Source organism: Salminus brasiliensis, chromosome 14, assembly GCF_030463535.1.
Source record: "Salminus brasiliensis chromosome 14, fSalBra1.hap2, whole genome shotgun sequence".
Lineage (NCBI taxonomy): Eukaryota > Metazoa > Chordata > Actinopteri > Characiformes > Bryconidae > Salminus > Salminus brasiliensis.
In genome coordinates, this window is record NC_132891.1 from 5,452,909 (window position 1) to 5,477,187 (window position 24,279).

Sequence of the window (24,279 nt, forward strand, 5' to 3'; positions counted from 1 at the left end):
AGTTTACAAGATATTTCCAAATGTTTGTGGACACCCTCTCGAATGAACTAGTCTGTGTGGAGGAGTGGGACTTTCTGAAGCTCCCTGAAGATGATCACGATCCTATTGGCACCATGTTGCCTAATGCCAGGCATGGGCTAGAGGGGTATATAGCCCCCCAGCTCAGAGCTGTGGAGCAGTGGTGGTGCTCCATCTAGGTAAATTTGGGATGAGTTAGGATGTTGGAGATGATGAGGTGTGGTGGTGATCATCCTAATGTATAGGATGGAGCACCACCATCATAGAACACTCAATGCTGGGGGGCTTTATACCCCTCTATTAGCCCATGCTTGGTATCAGACATGGTGCCAATAGGTTAATGATGTTTATCTGCTCCAGGGAGTCCTATTCTATTGGCAGTACTTCTCCACAGGAGAAGCCGTGTGTACATTCGCACATCTGTTTCTGCAGTGGGTGCACCTTAAAGTAGTGACTGCATTGATTAGAAGGGGCGTCCACAAACTTTTTCATAGCTATTTTTAGTTCTGCTTGTGTCACTATTTTATTTACAGCTGCTAAGCTTGCATAAAGGCTTGGTAAATAAGGGCCAAAATGTGGTGTTCTGAGTACGTCAGGGTATTTCACTACATCGGCCTGATCAGATGTCAAACAGTCCATTAGAATCAGGAACCATTTGCGTTTTTAAACAGCAGCATTTGCATTTGTAACAGAGGTGCTGTCATGTTCCACTGCTTTTCGGAGCCTGAGGCCTCTCTTGGCAGATCATTAACTGCTGCCTGAAATTGCATAAACATTTTGTTCAGCGCGTCCGGATAAACAGCGGAGCTGCAGAGAGCTACCAGAGCTGCCGTCTGGCAGCACGAACCAACACACGGCCTGTTCCGGGGCTTTTCCACACGGCAATGAAAGAGTTAACGTGGAATTTCCCAAGATATTTTTGACTTATGCACTGGGACACCTCCAGAGTCTCTGTTCTCTGAGCGCAGAGCCTCCCCTTAAGCCCACTGTAGCTGATCAGCCAAAACATGTTCAGTGTTTGAAGTTGACGTCCTCAGTTCAGCTGCAAGCTAATGTAGCGAACCAGCAATGGAGGCTTACAACGTATACAAATGAAATTAGCTTATAAATAATAGCGTGCCACACGAGCAAGTCTAGTACAGGTAACTGAACAACTTAACACAGTTTGTGATCATTTAAGCTGTTAAACTGAGAAAATACAGTTTTTTTAGGGGGGGCTATTTTATCTCACAGCACCCTGCATGTACCCATCCACTATAAATAGGATAAAATAAAACATTTTAGGCAGATATCTTCCAAAATGACTATAAAATCAGTCAGCATATTCGCTTAAAGCATTTTTTGTGTCGCTCTGTGATGCACTTTCTACCGGCATTAAACTCTTCTGATGTCTGGTTCCATTCACCACCACTGTGAACAATTCTGACGCTGCAAATTTCTCTGAAATGGAGCATCTCACATTAAATCAGCCTGATTGACACTGTTTACACCTTAAACATGTAATTATTTAGAGATTTTAAAACGTGTCTGAATTCCCCCTTTAAGGCCATAGTAATATAATAATATTTTAGCAGTTTTAACTTCATTAACACACTAATAATTATATGATTTACGTGTATTTTGTCTATATTGCTATATTATACTAATGTAATCTTGTTTTATAAAAGTTTATCATATTTGGAGCCTCTACTGTAGAAAACTATACACATCCCTATATAGGAATCCTGCAGAGGTTCCTATAGCCTGGGGTCTACTATAGCTTTCCCTTCCATTAGGTAAGGATTAAATGCCACGGCTGACCCCAGACCAGCACTTAGAAATATGTATTTGCTCTGGAGGTTTTGGTAAACAGCCAAAAGCTCAGCACAGTCCAGTTTCAGAGGAGACAGCATCAGTGAGAGCATCAGAGACGAGCCTGCTTGTCCAGGTGGGTGGGTCACTGCAGCAGCGGCCCTCCCTCACAGCTGTGGCCGAGGAAGGCGACTGGCTGGCGGGCAGCAGCGTGATCCAGGGGGGCGTGGGGGAGGAGCGGAGCTTCAGGTGCTTCAACCAGCTCAGACCACACAGACCGGAGCAGAGAGAGAGAGAGAAAGAGAGGCAGGGCTGGCTGGAGCTGGAGGAAATAAAGACAGAGGGAGATGTTAGCCTAGCTTTGTCCCTGCAGCAGTAATCTGACCGGGAACTCCCCTCGAAATAACCCCACCTCGTGTGCCTTGGAAGGAACCGGGAGCGTCTAGCTTTTGCCCCCCGTGGGAGCGTCTGTGCCTCTGCTGCTGCTGCTGCTGCTGCTGCTGTTGTCTGTCCGCCATCATGTTCAAGAAGAGCAAGAGCAAAGTTTTGGTGGATGAAGCCTCCGAGGAGGACGAGGTGTGCTGGCAGCAGGAGCACGCAGAGAAGGTGAGGCTGGGCTGGACTGGGCTGGGCTGGGCTGGGCTGGGTCACTAAACAAAGGCTGGGTTCTGGGTGTGATGCTGGAGCAGCTCTGGACTGAGGTCCTGTGTGGAGAGCAGTCCTGCCTGGGAGGAGAAGAGAGAGGAGGGGAACGGTGTCTGATCGTCCTATCTTTGGCAGCTGTGTCAAATTATTTAGTATCTCGAAATAATTACCCATTATCTCGGGATTTGTGGAATGTAATTATCTCGAATTATCTTGAATTAACGACTTATTTGCTTGACTTTTTGTTGTCTCTTTTTTTGTTGAAAAATGACAGAATATTAAGATAATAGTTATAATTTAGGGACTAAATAAAATTTGTGAGAAAATCTGAACTTAATGAAAAGTTAGAGCTTAAATAAAATTATTCAACAAATTCAACAACAACAACAGGTATTTCTGAAGATTTTAAAACAACTAAAGGTAGTTTTTTTAAGACTAAGCTTAATTTTTAATGAGAATTCATTTTTATTTTTTAATAAAAATACGTTTTAAATATTGAGAAGATTTGTTTTAAAAAGTAAAAGTTTTTAAAATGACTAAAGAGAGTTTTTTAAGACTAAGCTTAATTTAGAATAAGAATTAATTTGTGTTTTTTAATAAAAATAGGTTTAAATGTTGAGCGCTAAAGATTAGTTCAAGAAGTTATCATTTTAAAATAACTAAAGGTATTTCTTCAGGATAATAAGTTGAAGTTGTGAACTATTCTTATAATTATTTAGAAACTACAACTTCTAAAGAAAACATTTCAAAAACTAAAAGGATTTTTCAAAAAAATCAATCAATGTTGAACAATATTTTTTTTTTAATTAAGTAACACTTTTGAAAAATTAGTAATTATTTTTGGCATAATTCTTTTAATTAAAGAAGAGTGTCAGAACTATGAGAAGTTAAAATTCGTTATTTGAGATAAGTCATGTTTTTAAGAGATGTCCAAATTTAAACTTAAATAATAATAATTTTAAGAATAAAAGTCATTATTCCAACACACAAAGTCAACCTTTTCACAAGTAAGTGCTGCAGGAAACAGAAAGAGAGTAAAAAAACACAAAAACAAGGGTGGTGATGATCTCCTCTGTCTGTTCATATCACTGGGTGTTATGAACAGTAGACTAAACCAAAAACTACATGAGCAAAAAAAAACCCAAAAGCATCTCCTCTGATGCTTAACTTTCAACTTTATTTATGTAGCTCTATCTATGTATCTCACAACAAATGATTTCACAAAGCAGCTTTACAGAGATCCGGGTCCGAGCCTCTTTTGAGCAAGCCAGTGGCAAGAAAAACTCTCTCAGGTCGAGAGGAACCAAGACTCAAAAGAGGAAACCCATCCTCCTCAGGTCGACACGGATCATAATAATAATAATAATAATAATAATAATAATAATAATCAAAACTACAATGGAATAAAAACAACAAGAAAACTAAACTGAACTAAGAAGAATGTTAAATTTGCCATCAAGCCAAACAAGACATACAACTCTATCATTATATTTGTGTAAAAAGTGGGCAAAAATGGCCAAACGTAAGAATCTGAGAACCAAACTGTGATGTCTAGATGAAGTCGGGTCTTGTGAGGTGTTTCCAGTATGCAGTGGTCAGTACCTTCCAAAAAAAGGTCCAGGAAAGAACAACCAGTGAACCAGCGACAGGGTCCTGCTCTCCCAAGGCTCATTGATTTGGTTCATGGAGGCCCGATGGATCTGCTCGTCGGTGCCAGATACCACAGGACTTCAGAGGTCTTGCCATGAATCAGTACACAGTATTTGGCAGATGGTTTTAATGTTATGGCTGATAATATAATAAGAACAGTAACCTGCTGACTTACCCTTAATGATTAAATGTTGGGAATCTGTCACTGTCCTAAATGTACACATATATATATATATATATATATATACACACACACACACAGCTAAGCTCAGGCCTTGGTCATGAGATGTGTACATGACTAAATAGAGATACAGTGGGACTGTAAAGGCTGCTTCTCATCCCACTGATTATACTGAGATGTCACATCACCATTACTAAGCAATACTCTGTGTGAACCTTATTTTCACCGTATGTCTTTCAGAGTCTTACCCAGTGTGTCAATATTTATGCATAACTGTGGCTCTGTGTGTGGGTATGTGGAATGACGGAGGTTCCTGGTCGTACTTGCTAGTGGCACAGTGTTTACCTGGACGTGGATAATGACCGTAAACCGGTTTCGCACCACTTTCAGTGGCGAAGGCCTGGGATAACCGAACCAAATGAAAATAAAGAGTGGATAATAGGGGCATCTCAGACCTGTCAACAAATCAGCTTGAATTTGATTCTCTAGGAATCGATATGAAGAGCCGTGACAACTTTCCAATTCACCAGAATTTGATTTATTTTGGTACAATTCTGCTGTAGAATTGTAAATTGTATTTTAGATTTTATAGTAAATTGTATTTTAGATTGTCTACGGAACAGGATAACGGACGTGGAGTTTTAAAGGGCCCATATCCGACTTTTTTTTTTGTATGAGGTTCGACATCCCATGGTATGAAAGTTGTGCTTAAATATGCAAACGAACAGAGATTCCCATTGTTTTTGTACTGTTGTCTAATTTTCTTACTTTTTTTTACATTTTGTAAATCAGTCAGTCAATTCATGAAGAAAATAATCAGCAGATTAATCTGTAATACAGTATAATATACTTTTATTTCATATAATTCTGAAATAATATAATTCATATAATTCTGAAATAATATAATTCATATAATTCGGAAATTCTGATTAGCTAGATATGAACTGATTTTAAAGAGCTCCACCTCAGATGAAGCTTTCTTTGTATTTATTTAATTATTTAATTGTTTGTTCTATTATCAAAAGTGATCCTTTTTATATATACTGCCATTATAAAACTTAATCCTAATGCAGAAACTATTGTGAATTATATGGTAATCATTTGGTTTAGTGTATCTTATGGTGTCTCACAGGGTTCAATTTTGGGGCCTATGAAATTGATGTTAATAATGACAGTAATGCAGTTATGAGAGCAGGTCAGGTGTGGGCTTACACACAGGGTCTGTGGGCTTAAACAGATTGTTTGTTACTGATCAGTGTTAAAAAATCTACGTTCTAATTGACTGTCTTATTCCAAACCTCATCATGCTTCATTCAGAGAGCAGTATGGGAGATGGTGTTTTTATTTTTTTTTTACTTTAATATAAAAGGGGCGAAAACCTGCTATGATTATTTTGTGACATTACAAAAACGTATAAACCATATTTAAAAGGTATGTTTTTTAATTATTATTATTTTAGCTATCTTTATACATGATTTTTAATGTTTGCACTCAGGTTAAGCTCAAATAATAAACACGTTCAACTGAATATTGTTCAAAATCTTGCATAGCCGCCTTCAAATCTGGCATATTGACAAGTTTTCTTGTATTTCCCGTCGTTGACGGTTCCCCAAGCTGTCCAGGTGTGTTAACTCTGCACTGTCTGTAGTTGAAGAGAAAGGAAGGCTAGATTCCCCACAGCGCCGCTCCGGGGCAGCGACTAAGAGCGCAGGAAGAGGTCGACTCTTTCTCCTTGGTTTTAAGTTTATATAAAAATCCCTCCGTTTACTGTTGCACTTCGTTTTGGAGCTGGTTTGGGAGATCAGCTGCAGTGCAGACCCCCGCAGTGCTGGGAGTTCAGTCTGGTTCAGGCAGTATGCTGGAGGCTGGCCTTGGCAGGGCCTCGGCGTCCTTCTTCCCAGCAGGCCCGGCTCTGTAAACACGCTGACTCTTGGAGACACAGCTGCGACAGAGAGCAGGCCACAGGCTCCCCCATCCAAAGCTCTAATAAAGGCACTCTGTGACTAAGGTGACTGCTGGTTCAGTGGCCAGGCCTTTATGAACAATTCCACTTACATAACCAACTAAGCTTAAAACAAACAGTCTACGGTAAACTGAACGGCCAGAACTGCAGACTTCTGCTATTCGAGTCGTAAATCCTAACCTTAAAGCTGTATTGTAATGCTTTTGATCCCAATTGAAAAACATTCTGCTGTTTTTTACTTTTTGGCATAGTTTGAGTCTAGCTGTTGTCCTTTATGTTGTGTTAACCATGAAGGCCTGTATGTAGACCTTTTCTTGAGCTCCTAGTCTTCAAGCAACACATCCTACATATTAGTTTTATAGCAGCTATTGAATAATTGGTAGTATTTACTGAATAATAGGTATCACCAAAATTTCATTTTTTCATACTTTTTGACACAATTCACGAGTCTTACAGTTATTCTTTAAATTGTATCAAAATTTCATAATGAATTGACCAATAGAAATGCTCCGAAGTGACTAAATAAAAATAAAATATTTAATATTAACTCCTATTGGAAGTTAAAGTTTTGTTTTGTTTTGTTCAGGGGGGGTTTTAGATACAAGGTTTTTGCATGACAGTGACAATATTTATAAATAAAGTAAATTCAGTAAATTCTATAAATAAAAATCATCAAAATGGTATCAAATGAATATTAAAATGGTTCCTGATACAACATTTTGAGTGAACTCAACCTACAGAAAAATAAATAAATATATTAATGCATGTTTCAAGCCTTCAGTATGACCTTTTTCGCTATATCGTCCACACCTACTTCACTATGTCCTTAATTCAGTGGGTTCCAGTGGCCAGTGCTGAGAACCCACAGAGCAGAGAAAGTCCAAAACTGGTTTGAGAACCATTCCCTCAACACCAAACATGAAGCTGATCTAATGAGCAGATCCACCCCTCTCTCTCTCTCTCTCTCTCTCTCTCACACCACAGCTTCAACTTTATTTGGTTGGTGGATTCAGTATGATTCAGTAGGATCCACTGTTCAGTAGAATTGGCTCTTTGTCAGAGTGTCAATAGAAAGTCTGTTGAGGAGGAAAGTGTACACCTCCATCCTGCACTTGTTCTTCTCTCTCTGTCTCTGTTCTGTCCCTCAGACAGCTCCACGCTCGCTCATATTGTGTTTCACAGATGGGGAGAAATGAAAGGTCTACAGTGTTTCCTCCGTCCAGCCTGGAGAAAGTGGAATTAGCCTTCCTTTAGTGCTTCGAAAAGTTTAACAACTTTAAACTTGGCATGCTCCGTTTAATTCCCCTGTCAGCATGAGAAATCATGCAGTGTGGAGCGGCTTGCCAGAGGAGAACTTAAAATGAAGAAGCTCTCTTGGTGAAGTAGATGTTCATTTTTTAGCTGACAGTCATTTTTACAGTGTAGAAATCTTTAAAAAAATATATGTATATATAATAAAAAAAAGAAAAATCAGTCATAACATATTGCCTAATATTGTATGGGCCACCAAAACAGCCCTGACCCATTGAAGCATGGGCTCCACAAGACCTCTGAAGGTCCTGTGGTATCTGGCACCGAGGCGCAAGCTGTTAGCTGCACATCCTGTCAGCTGTTGTGAGGTGGGACCTCCATGGATCTAATCAGTGGGCCTTTGGTGCCCATGACCTGTCGCCAGTTTACCAGTTGGCCTTTGTTGTAGCATTTTTTGTAAGTACTGATGGGCCTGTTCTGCTGATGATGACATTATCAGCTTATCGTACACCATAGGGACATGACCTTGACGATTTTGGCTGACCTCGATATCGCCTATTGTTTTTACTTGCATGCATTTTTGCAGAGTCGCGCTGTTCTGCACTCTCGTAGGCTCTCTGTCGGAGGAGAGGCTCAGTCTATGAGCAGATGATGACCGCTATCATGTAGAAAAAAAGAGTGCGCAGTGACCAATGCATCAGTAATGGTGCCTCCATGCACACAGAGCTAAGCGCAACACTAATGTGAACCGCGGATTAACTGCCGAACATTAACCCACAATGGTGTGGAATACAGTTCTCCTGCTGATCGGGCTGACCACTAAGCTGATACACGCTGACAGTACTCAGCCCAGTACAGTAAGTATCAAAACACAGCAGAACTAGCGAACGCCATCCAGCATGGCCACTCTGGTGTGTCAGCGGAGAGCAAAGTTTGTCTCCCTCGCGATTATTTCTAGGACAATGTGTTGTCCATAAAAAAAAGGTTATTGTGACAGGTGAAGGAACTGACTGCTGCTCTGATCCAGTTGTCTAGCCATCACGGTTTGGCTGGATGAACAATTCCTTGACTGATCCTACTCCTCAGCGGTTAGAGCTCCAGACTATTGATGATGGGGGTTGTGGGTTCAATACCCAGGCTCAGCAAGCTGCCACTGTTGAGCAAGGCCCTTCACCCGCTGTGCTCACCAGGCACCACAGCGATGGCTGCTCACTGTTTCGGGCATGTGTGCTCACTGTTACTATGTGTCTGTGTGGGCTGGGTAGGGGTTAAAGGCAGAGGCCAACGCATTAAATGTATTTGTATAGTGCTTTTTAGTTTTGCCGTTGTCACAAAGCAGCTTTGTAGAATCAGTGATCAATAAGAGGACGAGAGATCAACAACATAAAAACCTAAGACCCCCAGTGACAAGGAAAAACTTCCTCAGAGCTGGAGGAAGAAACCCTGGGAGGAACCGAGACTCACAAAAGGCCTTCTCTGATCAGAACTATTAATAAATTAATGGTAAAAGTCACTGAACCACCACGTAAGGCTGTTCTATTGATCAGGTGTGCAAAAATAAATAAATAAATATAATCATACTAGTTATTGTAAGAATAATGAGTAATAGTGGTAATAATACAAGTGGTAAACACAAGGGATGAATATGGTTATCTTGTCTTTGGAAACAGATATCAATGTTCGCATTAGCTGTGAGTGGTTTTAATGTTATGGCTGATTAGTGTTTTTCAGGATAAATCTGAATCATATCAGATTGCAATTTCTGAGCAACTGAGCAATTTCAGCTGCATCCAACTACTATACTATACTGTATTGTACTGTGCTATACTAGTAAATGCACTGCTAATGGTGGTGTTGTAATTTGCCATAGTGTTCATAACGATGGCCTGTGGTTTTGAACACAACCTTCATGACTCATTGAATCATTTCTTAAGGAATCATTAACAAATCGAATTGTTGTGCGGACAGAGTTGTACACCTTGTCCAGGTTCTATTTTAGGGCCGTTTTCCACCACAAATCAGTGGAAAGTGAACCAAGCAGAAATACCATGCTGGGTGATTCAAAGGCTTACCCTCAGCATTGCCCTGGGAAAGTCCCCAATGTACCCTCGCTCAGTCTCTAAGATGATAAGGCATATCAGAGTTCAGAGGGCAAATCGGTTGAAATGGTTTAAATATCTTCAGCTTTTTTTTTTTTTAATCTTCTCCTCCCTGAACATTCAAGAAAACATTCTGGTTGGGATCAGGCCAAGTGGTGGATGGTAGCAGGATCTCAGTCTTTCTCTTACTCGATTTTTATTAATTAAATTTTTTTTGGGGGGGTGTTCTTTTTTTGAAGAGTATGTCCAGTGGAACAGGTGCTTTGAGTTTGAGGTGGCCTGATACCACTTTTCCGATATTAAAATCTTGTCATCCGGATCCAATATTTGTGCTTTGAAACCTAGATTTTATAATCAGTCGTTTTAGTTAATGGTGTGTTTGGCTGGTTAGTGCTTCAAATATTAACATACCAGCCTACATTGGTGTGTAACCTAAGTTTCAAGTGATTCATTGCGATGCCAACATGCATCACTGCAGGGTCTCCAGCCGCCGTTGCTACTGCAACAGGTGTATGCTGATAATTGTCAGCTGTGGTTTGATTAAAACCAACCCTGGTGCGAGTGCCCTGTTAGTGCGGTTCCTTAGAGTAAGTGTGAACGCTGCCTTTTAAACTCTGTTCCACACCGAACAAGCGGGCCGAGACTGAGACTGAGTCTGAGCAGGTGGGTCTCGGTCCGCATCTAAACGAACTCTGGTGCGGTTCGTTTGAAGAATGAACGCAATACGAACCAAAGGCCTTTAAACGGACCAAACTCTGCCCACTCTGTTTCTGTGCTTTCTGTCCTTTCGTCGGAAGATTCAGTTTAGCAGGGCTGTGTCCCAAACTGCACACTAGCACACTACAGTGTTTCAAAACTAGCAGCTAGCGTAGTCGCCTCAGTGAAGTAAAGACCGTGTGCGAGTTGGGACGCAGCCACAGTAATGTTCAATTTTACAGCTTTAACATTAACATTGAACCATGGAAATCAACAAATTAGCAGGTGTATGTTATCAGATATGGGGCAAGGCAGTGTGGTTTAATGATCTAGGGGTTCGATTTGAAGTGTTTTTATAGTTATTGCGTGGATTCGCAAGCAGAACCCTCGGATACACCTTTCTTGTGCAGACCTCTGCAGCCTTCTGTCTGAATCATACAGCCGTTTGACCCCTTTAATTTTAGTTCGATAGCAAATATGTCAGTATGATTGCAAAGCAAACCAGGACCTAAAAATAACAAAGTATCATTTTCTATGATATCATTTTCTTGTATAAACACACCCTAAGTTTCGCAGAACTTTTCCTGTAGTAAGAAAGCATCTGACATCTGGGGGAAAAACAGGTGGCTGTACGCTACATGTGTGAAAGGGCAACTCTGGATGATGTCCGGACTTGATTCTCCCGACGTTTTCTGGGGTTTTGAATGTGAAATCGGCTTTATTGATGAATGAGGATGAGTATGAAGCCCCCCAGCATTGAGCTGTGGAGCATTGGAAGAACTGTGTTCACTGGAATGATGGAATGATGGTGGTGCTCTATCCAGTACATTTGGGTTGAGTTGGGGAGTTGAGGATGAGGTGGGGTGGTGATCATTTAACATGCAATCAAATCCTCACATCAATGCACCTCCAAGAAAACCTTCTTCCCTGGACAGTAGAGACAGTTACTCCAACTCAATTTTTTTAATGCCCTTGGTTTCAGAAGAAACAATGGTTGAGCTGGTGTCCCAATACTTTTGTCAGTGTAGTGTATATCTGTCTATTTGGCCTAAGGCACCGCTCATTCATGTTGTTGATGTTATGTATTTATGTATATAGTTGTTCCGAATGAGGCACAGTCCAGAGCAGCCAATGACGAGTAGTAAAAATAGCCTGTTCAGATCTAAGGAAGTTTAAATTCTTAGGAATTAAAATGGAAAAGGTTCCAAAAATTGACTTGAACTGTGTTTAGTAAATAAAAGCACTCGGATGTTATTAATGAACCTCAGAGAACACAACTGAATACTGCATGTACGTGTACAGTACAGGTCTTTTTAATTGTTTATAACATAGCTGTTAGTAACACCCCTGTCTTGGAGGCCACATTCTCCTCTCTAGAGGAGACTGGCTGGACCTCTTGGCCTTAAGGCCCTCTCGTATAGTGCACATACGGCCCACGGGCGGGAAGTGGAAGACTTCCTTTAGCAGGAAGCAGTAGATCAGAGTGGCTATTATTGGTTCTATAGTGTGCGAGATCGGCGGTGATTGGATACGTTGCGAGGCCTGCTGCAAGTTCAGTGCAGCAGTGGGTCATTGTTAACCGAGCCTCATTGTATCAGTTTCCTCTGCAGACTGGCCGGAGAAATAAATGGATCCGTTGTCCAGAGCGGTTCTCGAATAGCTTTATGAAGTGTGGGGATGAATGATCTGTGGGTGTTGATAACCCCCCCCTCCCCCAAACCCCACAATTTTCTGTTTGTTACCCAACTGAAAATATGTCTCTGTTACTAGGTGTGTGTGTGTGTGTGTGTGTGTGTGTGTGTGTGTGTGTGTGTGTGTGTGTGTGTGTGTTTCCTTGTTGTGTTATTCACTGGCTTCTGCTTTTCAGGATAAAGAATCGGAGGGAACAGAGGAAGTGCTGAGCCTCTCAACAAAGGTAAACACTCACGCACTAACACACACACACACACACACACACACACACACACACACACACAGTGTCCATTCAATAACTGTATACAATAGCTAAACATTCTCTGGGTCACAGAATTCCCTGCCAGAATTCCCTGTTGGCGTCTCAATAAGAAACTTGCTTGTACATCATGCTAGGGCTGGACTGATACTATTTTGATATGGCAGAAATGCAGCATTGCGATACTTGTATAATGGTATGTAGAGAGGGCACAGATCTGATAGTTTGTAGTGTGTACCATAGACCTGTATACGCTCAACCCTGAACCATAGACCAATATACACTCTATACCTCCATAAACTGGTATACAAACTCTGTAGTGGACCATAGAGCCAGTATACACTATTTGTACCGGACTATATACAAGTATACACTCTTTGTACTGGACCATGGACCAATGTACACTATCTGTACTGGACCATAGACCAGTGTACATGATCTGTACCAGACCATAGACCAGTATGCACTCTGTAGTGGACCATAGACCAGTATACACTATTTGTACCAGGCCATAGACCAGTATGCATTCTGTAGTGGACCATAGACCAGTATACACTATCTGTACCGGACCATAGACCAGTATGCGCTCTGTACCGGACCATAGACCAGTATGCACTCTGTAGTGGACCATATACAAGTATACACTATCTGTACTGGACCATAGACCAGTGTACATGATCTGTACCGGACCATAGACCAGTATGCACTCTGTAGTGGACCATAGACCAGTATACACTATTTGTACCGGACCATAGACCAGTATGCATTCTGTAGTGGACCATAGACCAGTATACACTATCTGTACCGGACCATAGACCAGTATGCGCTCTGTACCGGACCATAGACCATTATACACTATTTGTACTGGACCACAGACCAATGTACACTATCTGTACCGGACCATAGACCAGTATGCACTCTGTAGTGGACCATAGACCAGTATACACTATTTGTACCGGACCATAGACCAGTATACACTATTTGTACCGGACCATAGACCAGTATGCACTTTGTAGTGGACCATAGACCAGTATACATTATTTGTACTGGACCATAGACCAATGTACACTATCTGTACCTGACCATAGACCATTATGCACTCTGTAGTGGACCATAGACCATTATGCACTCTGTACCGGACCATAGACCAATGTACACTATCTGTACCTGACCATAGACCATTATGCACTCTGTACCGGACCATAGACCAGTGTAAACTATCTGTACCAAACCATAGACCACTGTACACTATCTGTACCGGAGACTGGTATATACATTGTACTGTACCATAGAGCACTATATACTATGTACCATAGACCACTGTACACTGTCTGTACCGGACCATAGACCACTGTACACTGTCTGTACCAAACCAGAGACTGGTATATACACTGTACTGAACCATAGAGCACTATACACTATCTATACTGTGCCATAGACCGGTGTACACTCTATACTCTATCCCAGAGACTGGTATACACCCTATACTATAGTATACAGTACTACCTCCATCAGCTTCGTGTCTGTAGGAAGTCTCTGTGATCTGGCAGAGGAAAGGTAGAGGTTGTGGGATGTTTTTGTGTCCAGGCTGTTAGTTTTCGGTGAATGAAGCTCTTGTCTTTTAGGTAGTTTGTCCTGGTTTCCAGAGAATAAGGATGTTTGTGTGGGTTTGCACTCATGCATGAGTTTGTGCATGTGTGTGTCCTACACACTCTGTAGCGCACAAGGAGGGGATGTGGCGCATTCTTTCATGATCTGGACAAAGGCAAAATAGTTCTGGGAATAGCAACAGGCCGGAGCTGTGACCGTGGAGCTGTTTTCACACACACTGCTGAATCTCACACACTGCGGACGCTATTAATCCGTTCAGACATAAATACCCGCTATGCTGCTAAGAATACAGATTTAGCTGCAGGGTAGGTCGGTTGTTCACTTGTGCAGTTATGTGGGGGAGATGTAGCTTTACATGTTGACTGTAATTATTGCAACTCCTAACATGGACATGCACCACAATGCAGAGGTTTCCCTCAGCAGTGAGAGATTTTACTGCAGAAGCTCCAGATCTCATCAGAACAGATAAAGCAAGTGAACATAAATCCAGTAAAAAGGAGAAACAAGTGCTTCTCATTCTGAAGAAAGAAAGTAGGTGAGATCTTGTCTGTGAGCTAGTCTGAAGAACAGAGCTCAGTTCCTCCAGGTTTCTCCTGGACGCCCCCCAGTCCAGCCAGCACAGCGTGGAGGATGAGTTCAACTCCATCAGCAGCAGCAGCAGCTCACCTGATTTACCATCATTAAGCCCTGATTTACCATCAAACCAGGTGTTGATCTGAGGAGAACTCTAAATAATACTAGACTCCATGAGGAGAACTTTGGAGATGTTCTAATGATGAACACAGTGATGGAGAACCTCCACCACCTCTTTCTGTAAAAAAGAGGTAATAGCTGATAAACACGTACTTTTCTTAATGATGACCATGAACAGTCCTAATCCTTAACCCAAAGGAGCTAATTTCCGAGACCTTTGTATAAATTAGGTTTTTTTTTTTTCTTATAAATGTATACACACCTGTTGGTTGGTTTGCTCTGGTCTGAATCAGTTGAGGAATTTGTAAACTAGTGCTTTCCTCTTGGTTTGGTTTATATTCAATTCAAGCACACCAAAATGTGTCCCAACAAACCATGTGAGAACGTTCTCTCTGCTGATTGGTCAGATCGGCCTGAGACAGGAGCAAGAAATCCAGAGGAAATCCAGAAGAAGGTCCTGCATTCTGGACTAGTGCAGATCAACACTGAGGCAGCAGGCAAAGAGGGCATTCGGGGAGCAGAGAGGGTGAAGGGCCTTGCTCAAGGGCCCAACAGTGACAGCTTGCTGAGCCCGGGTGTTGAACCCACAACCCTGTCATCAATAGCCCGGCGCTCTAACCGCTGACAACCATCTGGCTTGGTCAGACCACGTTCTCGCCACAAATGAACCGCTTCAGACTGCTTTCAAACCGCCAGCTGTTTTGAGCTGAGTGCGATTACTGTGTTCACACCTGGCCGGAAAACGAACCAGAGTCCGATTTGCAGGTGCGGAAACGTCCGAAGAGCTCAAATCTCTGGAGGTTTCTCACCATTTTTCATGGTGCCCCTTTCTGTTTTCCACTCTACAGTTGCTTGAAATGTTGAAAAGAACGTTTCATCTTATGATATTATCAGCGTATGACCTCACGTCCTAACAATGTATGAAAACAAACAAACAAGTGTGTGAGTGTGTTTGTGTGTATGTAGGTCCAGTTTTTGAAGATATTTTCAGCACTGGAGAAGGACAGAACACAAAGGCCTTTGATTTGTTATGGACTAAGGAGTGGCTAATGACATTACCCACATGCTTTTACCATTTTAGTGTTTGGAATGTCTGTGGCGAGTGTGTTACGCATGACCCCCAGTTTCTGCATCTGTAACTTGCTATCCACACACACACACACACACAAGCAAAACACAATCACAAAGCCATTCGCGGCGCTCTCTCTTGCACTCCGCTTGCACTGCCATCAGAACTCTGATCCAGAGTCTCTGTCCAGATTTTCCTCTGTGGTATAATATGAGGGCTTTAGAGGGGTGGAAGCTCACGAAGGCTGAGGAGAAATAAGAACCTAATCAGTAAAGTGAGAGGAAAAAGTGTGCCAAAGGTTTCTGGCCCCCGTAAGCTCTAAAGCTGGCCTGGTATTTTAAATTCAGAGCTACTTACAAACTTAAGCAGGAGGGCTTCTGAAGGAATGTGACAGGCAGCCAAGTGCAGCCCCCCACCATCCCCAATATACACACGCATACTTGTTTTTGTACAACGTCAGGACATTGGTCCATATGCAGTCCATATAGTGTGTGTATATATGTAAGGATTTGCTGTATATGTAATTATAAAATTCCACACTCTTAAAAATAAAGGTGCTACAAAGTAGGGCTGGGCGATATGGTAAAAAAAAAACACTATCATGAAACTTAAAGACTTTTTTCACGATACATATAATCATAGACTAAAAACATCAGTAGCGGTTTATAACAAATTGTTATAAACTACTATTCAGATCCTCGTCTGTACTGAATACAGTGATTTATACTCAACATCTGCTGCTCTTCATCTAATGAACCCAGTCTAATTACACTGTTAGCAATAAAACCTGCAGCTGATCAGTGTTTATTAAGCACTAACAGTCTCCTCCATATGCTTAGAAAAGCTTACTGTTATCACCATAACAAAATGTATCACCATACAATAAAATATCATCATGCCAGGCAGACTTCTGATCATCTGCAGATGAAGTTCTGCAGCTGTTTCTAATTCTACACATTTGCAGTATTAAGAAATGTGGGGTACAGTCTCTGTGTTGTTTACATGAGGATTAAATGTCCAGATGTTTAAAATATATTAAAAAAGACAAATGGAGATAAGTGTTTTTATAGGGTGCCCTAATTTGTATCTTTTTTTTATTACATTTTTATTGATTTGTCTACATAAACAAAGACATGACTGTATAAGGAATGTGTCCTATACTATGTGCATCAGTTTATGTTTAGTCTGCTATTAGACAAGAACTTATACAGCATGTTCTCACTGTACTGTACATACTCGTACTGATGGCGTGCAAGTCTGTGACCGCTTCACTGGAACAGTCATTTCTCCACAGGACTCCAAGATTAAGAAGGTCAGAGCAAAGAGAGAGAGGGGAGACAAGAAGCTGTTTCCTTCACAGGACGATGAACACTTCCTGCTGACCGGAGTCACTCTGTCACACCGAAGAGGGTAAGCAAATTCAACAGAGCGAACTTTACTTATTAAGGGATTCAGATGCATCAGTTTTGGATTTATGTACGTATGTATGTATATGTGATATGTATATGTATATATGTGTGTGTATATATATATATATATATATATATATATATATATATATATATATGTAATGTCATCTTGCGTATTTAAGGTGGTAGTAACTTTAGACTCCTGCAGGTGGCGCTATACGAGGAGATAAATACCTCCAGGGTGGGTGAAGGGATTCATAGATTGGGAAGAGGTGGTACAGTGCAGTGAGGGTCTCGTTGGATGTGTGGAAAATGGGTTGCAAAGCGGATACAGTTGAAGAAGAGAGACCATAGTGTGAGGGAAGTAGCTGAATCTGCAGGTGTATGGAAGCTTACGGTCATACGGGTCTACCAGCAGTGGCAGTGATCCCAGACTACAAAAAATTAAGTCTATGAATCCAATCACACACACACACCCCACAGGTATTTATAGCTTGATCATCCTCGAGCAGCGCCACCTGCAGGAGCAAGGTGACTATTTTCTTTGTCTGAGAATCTTTATATGTATAATCTTTGTGATTGAATATTTACCATGTATAAATTCAGATGGTAAATATTAAATCATATCCCAATCAAAGAGATGCAACCTTCACTCCCGTAAATTGCATATATATGTATATTTGCAGTGGACAAACAAAGGAAGATATGATGTTTAAGAGTGGTGAATACACTAAAGCATCAGTGCAGTTTTCAGAGGTGAAGATAAACAGGAACTGAAGCAGCATTTTTGCACACAGGCATGGCCTGGTACGGCTTGGCACAGAACTGCTGCATGATAAGGATCATAGGAAACATTACTCGGACAGGCATCTCCCACAGTTTTGTGCCGTGGTTTGAACTGCCAACATATTTCATAACAGGAATATTCACTCTAAATATTTTGGTTTAGCAGAATATGGCTTATGCAATTACTCTGGAGCTGTAAATGCACCTGGTCTTCCTCCCATTCTCACTTTAATGTGGGGTAAAATAAGGGATGTGATGGTCAAACAAACGGGAGATTTAAAAGTTTGTCATTAGTATATAAATGCTGTTACAATTTCCAAACAAATCATTAACTTGTTCCTACAGTCCAATAAAACACCTGTTCTGTGTTTATTGTTTTGGCAGTGTCTCAAAAGCCGCTATATTTAAGTGAAAAACCATGCATTTCCATTTCATATGCTGGCTAAAAAATGCAAAGCAAGCCCCACTGCCCCACATGCACTCCCCACCCCCAAATGACCGCAAACAGGCCTGCCGGACAGTTTGACTGACCTTAGAATGGTGGTGCACTGTTCTACTGTGCAGCATTTATTCCGCAAACATGATCTGCATGAAGGAGTCTGCAGAATTCTGCAAAATAAGGGATGTTATGAAATAATATTGGAAGGAGTAGCAAGCCTGAAGCCCCTCCTCCCAATCTAACTGAAGCCCCTACTCCCAATCTAACTAATAGTCTTTTGCACTATTAAAAACATCTCTACTTTGTTTATGTCTTTGACAAAGTCTTCACTACCCAACGCCACTCTGTTATCGTTCATTCCTGGCCCCACTTGTTGGAAGCTGGGGGGCTGGCCTCCCACCACAAGTCGAAGCCTCCATCACCAGAGCATCATGTGCCGGTAGCATGGTCCTAGCAATCTAGCAAACCTCAAGATAAGCCAGAGGCATTTTAGAAACTGTGCTATGGGCTGATGAACTAATTATTGTACCCATGTCCCAACTGGCATTTAATGGAAAGAAGACCTTGCCAGCTGTTAAGGTGTTTGGGGTTGTGTGGCAGCCAGTGGCACAGGAAGCACTGCGCTAGAAATATTGAAGGATGGGTTTCACCTATAATTAGCACATTTGCTAAATATGATTAAATCAGTCAAGAAACTAAAGTTGAACAAAAGAAATCTGCAAAAAAAAAAAGCAGGACAAAGATCCAAGTCATCAAAGTCCACCATGAACAAGTTCCAAGCTTTTGGAATGGCCCTCACAGTCCCCTGACCTGAACATCACTATGAAACGTAAACATGCTGTTTATGCAAGACAGATAATCCAAGATTATCAGCCAAGTAAAGCGTTCTCCAAGAAGGAGAGAGTGCAGTTCCCTGAAACCTGAGCAGGAGGTCTCCTATAAACAGCTTTTTGCATCCCGCGATGTCTATACCCTCACTAATGAAGGTGTCTGCACTCACTCTATCGCATGCGTCATTGATTCCAAATGGAAACCCCACCCTGAGTCTTACACCCTGTCCTTCCTCACAAAGCTGTGGAAACTCCTTGAGCCTCATGCATCACCTTCCTGTCCACTGTGACCATTGATTTATGGGGCCGTTCCACATCAGGATATAATGGTGGGACATATATAGCAGCAGAACAATAGGGGTAGGGGGCTGTTATTGCTCTTAAGGTGTGAGTAATGAGTTGTTTGTGGGTGATTAATTTTTCTTTTTTTATACCAGGTTAAAAAATATATCTGAATATATATTTGGCTTTAAACACTGGGCCCATTTAGTGTGTCTCGTTTTTCCGAATACCTGATCGGACTGATGAAGTAATTAACAAGCCTTTCTGAGGTTAACTTTGAGCGAACAGGCCCTAGAGATTGCCGGGCAGTGCTTAGGAACCACTGTACTATGAGGATAAGAAAAGGTCAAGACATGGTTTGTGTGGGTTTGCTTACATTGTTCTCTGAACGTCTGTGGAATGTTACAGGTTCTGGAAGTTCTTAAGCCATCGAGAAAGCATGCTAAACTCCAGTGTGATCCGATTAAGTCTCCATACAGCCAGCTCTTGTTCTCGGAAAGGAGTGCAGCTAGTTAGTTAGGATGGTAGTATTAGTAATAATAAAAAAGTAGTAGTAATAAAAAAGGAAATACACCCCAGTTCTCCCACATGCTCTCGCCAGGGTTAATTCCCCGCTCAGTTGTGTCACACCTACATTACACAAGTGGCCTTTCACTCTGAATGGGAAGAAAAGGATGGATAAACAAAGAGCAGCTTCTTCTCAAGGTGATAACCTCAGTGAGGCTATCTATTAGCTAGCTATGCAAAACTATGTTTTTAAAGCCCTGAACTTACTGTGGAAAGCCTTCTTCCCTGAACACTGGCAAAATAAACATGATTGAGCAGGCGTCCAAATACTTTTCTCCACAGACTGTGTAGACAGCAGAGAACTACCTCAAAATACACAAACTCCCCAACTCATCCCAAAAGTACTGGATGGAGCATCAACCATCCATCATTCCAGAGAACACAGCTCTTCCACTGCTCCACAGCTCAATGCTGGGGGGCTTTATACCCCTCTAGCCCACACCTGGCACTAGGCAGCATGGTGCCAGTAGGTTCATGCTTATCTGCTTATCCAGAGAGTCCTATTCTGTTAGCGATACTTCAGGGGGCTACAAGGCACGAGACAAGCTGTGTGTTTGTGTGCATTTGCACATCTGTGTCCGCAATGAGTGCAACTTTAAAGTAGCTGAATGCGCTCAATAAAAATGGGTGTCCACAAACATTTGGACGTGGGTGTATGTGGCTCTGGTTAGGCCTAGATGTGGTTTAACAAGCCTGTTTACCACCCTGTTATTTTGCTTTAGAAAGAAACTCTGTGATTTACCTTTTATAATGTACTAATGGACTCATGGTGGACTTAACTGCTTGGCTAGTTTACAGCAAGGTGCTGGGGTGGCCTACTTGAGTCTTAACTGAATAGTGCTGCTTTCCTGGCAGCTGTTGAGTGACCAAACCGGGAATGATGCTATGCTAGAGCTAGCTAGGTTAGCTCCTGCGCCTTCACGTCATCACGCTCTGCTTTTGACGTGGTTTCCATGACGATTTTGAACACAAGAACACTGGTTTATGTCGATTTTGCAGGTGTAAATCTAATGAATCAAGACTGTGATGTAACAGTTTTGGGGTTTTGGAATTGGCCTGTTTTCAAGCTCTTTTTTTGGTTCTGCTGGATTTTCTAATGAAGGAAGAATGACAGTGTTTAAGGTTCACAGTTCGGCATTTGTTTATGTACCGAACCCTTGTTTAATTCAACTATGGAGGAAAATCCCTAACTTTTTAGATCCTGCCTTAGATTAATTTTCCCATATTTTTAAGTATTAATATTCCATGAATTTTCCAGGAGACACATTACAGCCCTACCTCAAATTCACTCTCTGTCTCTTACTCTGTACCCATGCCTCTATCAGGTCTGCTAAGAAGAGCTTGGAAGAGGAAAAGAGTAAGCAGCACCCAGAGAAGGACCGCGTCCACTGCCTGTGGGACAGCATCACCATGACGATGAAGCAGATCACGCCCAGCCGCAAGATGGACAAGATCGAGGGCTGGGAGCCGCCCCATCTGAGCGAGGAGGCCCTGGGGGAGGGCAGGAGTGACGGAGAGGGGAAAAAGTGTGACTCTTCTCCGCTCTCCTCGCCGTTGTCTCTCTCGCTGCCCGGGTCCCTGACCTTACCCTCGTGGACGGGTTTGGGCGGGTCAGAAGAAGACTCTTCTCGCTATTCTAGTCTGACCGAGCCTCAGGCAGGACGTCCTGTCCAGTGGGCGGCTCGTGCTCGGGACAAGTTGGCCGCCGTCCGCCGCCGCAGCCCTGGTGGCCTGTCGGAGAGCGCATGGGAGGGGCTTAAATGACATGTCCGGCCTCCTCTGAGGGCCAGCTTTGATGAATAGCGATGAAGTCTGGGGAACTGTATCTTTTTGTTTATTCTCAGCTCTGATGGGATTGGACAGCACTCGGGCCAGTGCTTGCTAGTGAAGTGAACAAGCAAAGGGAGCAAGTGAAGAGAATTAGGATGCGCCCTTTTGAGTGTACTTGATGACTCAGAGGTTTTTGAAGGTCCAGAATAGCACCATCAACTTTTGGGTTTTTTTTAAACGGCTAAATTAGATTTTATTCTTGTTTTATTTCGTATTTTGTTTATGTAAGAAACGAAGATGTTGTGCTTTTAGGTTGTTTTTCTTGAAGTGCACACTAAGTGACTTCACTCTATCTGCTGCCTTTGTGACCAGTGACACGTGACTGTGGCACTGAAACACTTCAGAATCACGTCAAAATCAACATAACTGCTGAAACTAGTTTATTATTTAATAGTGTGTGTATATGTACATATTGTCGCTGTCATGCAAAAACCTTGTATCTCCAAAATGTGAATTTTACAGAAGAAGGAAAAAAAACTAACTTCAATGGAATCAAATTTATTCCAGGTCATTTTTTATTGGTCCATTCACCATGAAATTTAGATACAAATGTTTGCAATTATGTGAAAAAGTAAAAACCTTCCCCTACAGGAGCGCTGTGAAGCTCTATAACCCCAGACTGTATTCATCGGTTTCTCTGCACCCTGTTATCAGCCTCCTTTCACCCTGTTCTTCAATGCTCAGGACCCCACAGGACTGACCACCACAGAGAAGATAGTATTTGGGTGGTGGGTCATTCTCAGCACTGCTGAGAAAGTGTGTGTTGTGCTGGTGGTACGAGTAGATCAGACACAGCAGTGCTGCTGGAGTTCTTAAACACCTCAGCGTCACTGCTGGACTGAGAATAGCCCACCAAACAGACATATCCAGCCCACAGCGTCCTGTGAGCACTGATGAAGGACTAGAGGATGACCAACACCAACAAACTGTGCAGCAACAGATAGGTAGGAGGTAGGAGTGTCTAATAGAGAGTGGACAGTGCTGTGTCTGACTCACTCTTGCCACCATGTACGTCAGTGTCACTGCAGTGCTGAAAATGACCCATCACCCAAATACTGCCTTCTCTGTGGTGGTCAGTCCTGTGGGGTCCTGAGCATTGGAGAACAGGGTGAAAGGAGGCTGATAAAAGAGTATGGGCAGAGGAACAGATGGATACAGTCTGGAGTTATAGAACTACACAGTGCTCCTATAGGGGACTGTGTAGATGCTGTAGAAACAAGGAGGTGGTGTTAATGTATGCAGGAGGTTTGCATGATCGCGGCAGTATGTATAAAATTGCAGCCTTAATCAATTGACCAATCAGCTTAAGTGCCCCACCTGCTTGCCTTAAGGCTGTCTGCGCTTTGCACGGCCACAGACAGGGTGACCTACGAGACTACTGTGCCTTATAATTTCTACAAATCAATGGGTGATTAGGGTATATAGATGTGTAGCTGTAGATGTGAGTGAATGCTTTAGTGTTGGGTAAACGGAGAGAGTGAGAGTGATGAGCAGAAGCTTTTAAATGAGGCATTTTGGCACCTAACTGTGAACACTGCACAATACTGTACCGTCACTGATGCTCGTCCGTCCTGTTAATCATGACCGATATAGAGTAACTGTAATCCAGGGACGCTCCAGTTGGAGAATTCGGAGAATCTGCTGACATAGATACAGAAAAATGTACAATATCTGGAATTTGGAACTAAATTTACAGTTGAAATGACAGAGAATTATAATATACACTATATGGACAAAAGTATTGGGACACCTGCTCATGACTTTATGGTTTCTTCCAAAATCAGGGGTTAAAAAAAAAAAAAAAAAAAGGAGCCTATTCTGCTTTTGTTGGAGTAACTGTCTCTACTGTCCAGAAACGAGGACGTTTCACTACATTTTGGAGAAACATTGCTGTGAGCATTTGATTGCATTCATCAACTCCTCCAAAAGTATGGAGGGTGCACCACCATCCATCATTCCAGAGAACACAGTTCCACTGCTCCCGCCATACAGGACTGTGCAAAAGTTTTAGCCACCAAAACACATTATTTAAACCCAGGAGTGAGAGATTTTCTACTGTAGAAGCTTCAGATCTCATCAGAACAGATAAAGCAAGTGAACATAAATCCAGTAAAAAGGAGAAACAAGAGCTTCTCATTCTAAAGAAAGTAGTGAGATCTTGTCTGTGAGCTAGTCTGAAGAACAGAGCTCGGTTCCTCCAGGTTTCTCCTGGACGCCCCCCAGTCCAGCCAGCACAGCGTGGAGGATGTGTTCAACTCCATCATCATCAGCAGCAGCAGCAGCAGCTCACCTGATTTACCATCATTAAGCCCTGATTTACCATCAAACCAGGTGTTGATCTGAGGAGAACTCTAAATAATATTAGACACCATGAGGAGAACTTTGAGAGGAGATGTTCTAATGATGAACACAGTGATGGAGAACCTCCACCACTGTCTGTAGGAGTGTTATTATTATTGTTTATTCTAAAATCAGTGATTTACTGAGCAGATAAACACTTACTGCCCAGATAAGCAGC

The 24,279-nt window shown here is 42.1% G+C and overlaps 1 protein-coding gene across 1 annotated transcript; it reads left to right on the forward strand.

Annotated features, from left to right (window-relative positions):
- The first annotated feature begins 2,096 nt into the window (after positions 1 to 2,096).
- On the forward strand, positions 2,097 to 22,446 carry LOC140577476 (testis development-related protein). The gene is made up of 4 exons (XM_072697471.1): positions 2,097 to 2,415; positions 12,162 to 12,209; positions 16,913 to 17,028; positions 21,257 to 22,446. The coding sequence occupies exons 1-4, from the start codon at positions 2,329 to 2,331 to the stop codon at positions 21,693 to 21,695; spliced, it is 690 nt and encodes a 229-aa protein (XP_072553572.1). The 5' UTR covers positions 2,097 to 2,328; the 3' UTR covers positions 21,696 to 22,446.
- Positions 22,447 to 24,279: the final 1,833 nt, after the last annotated feature.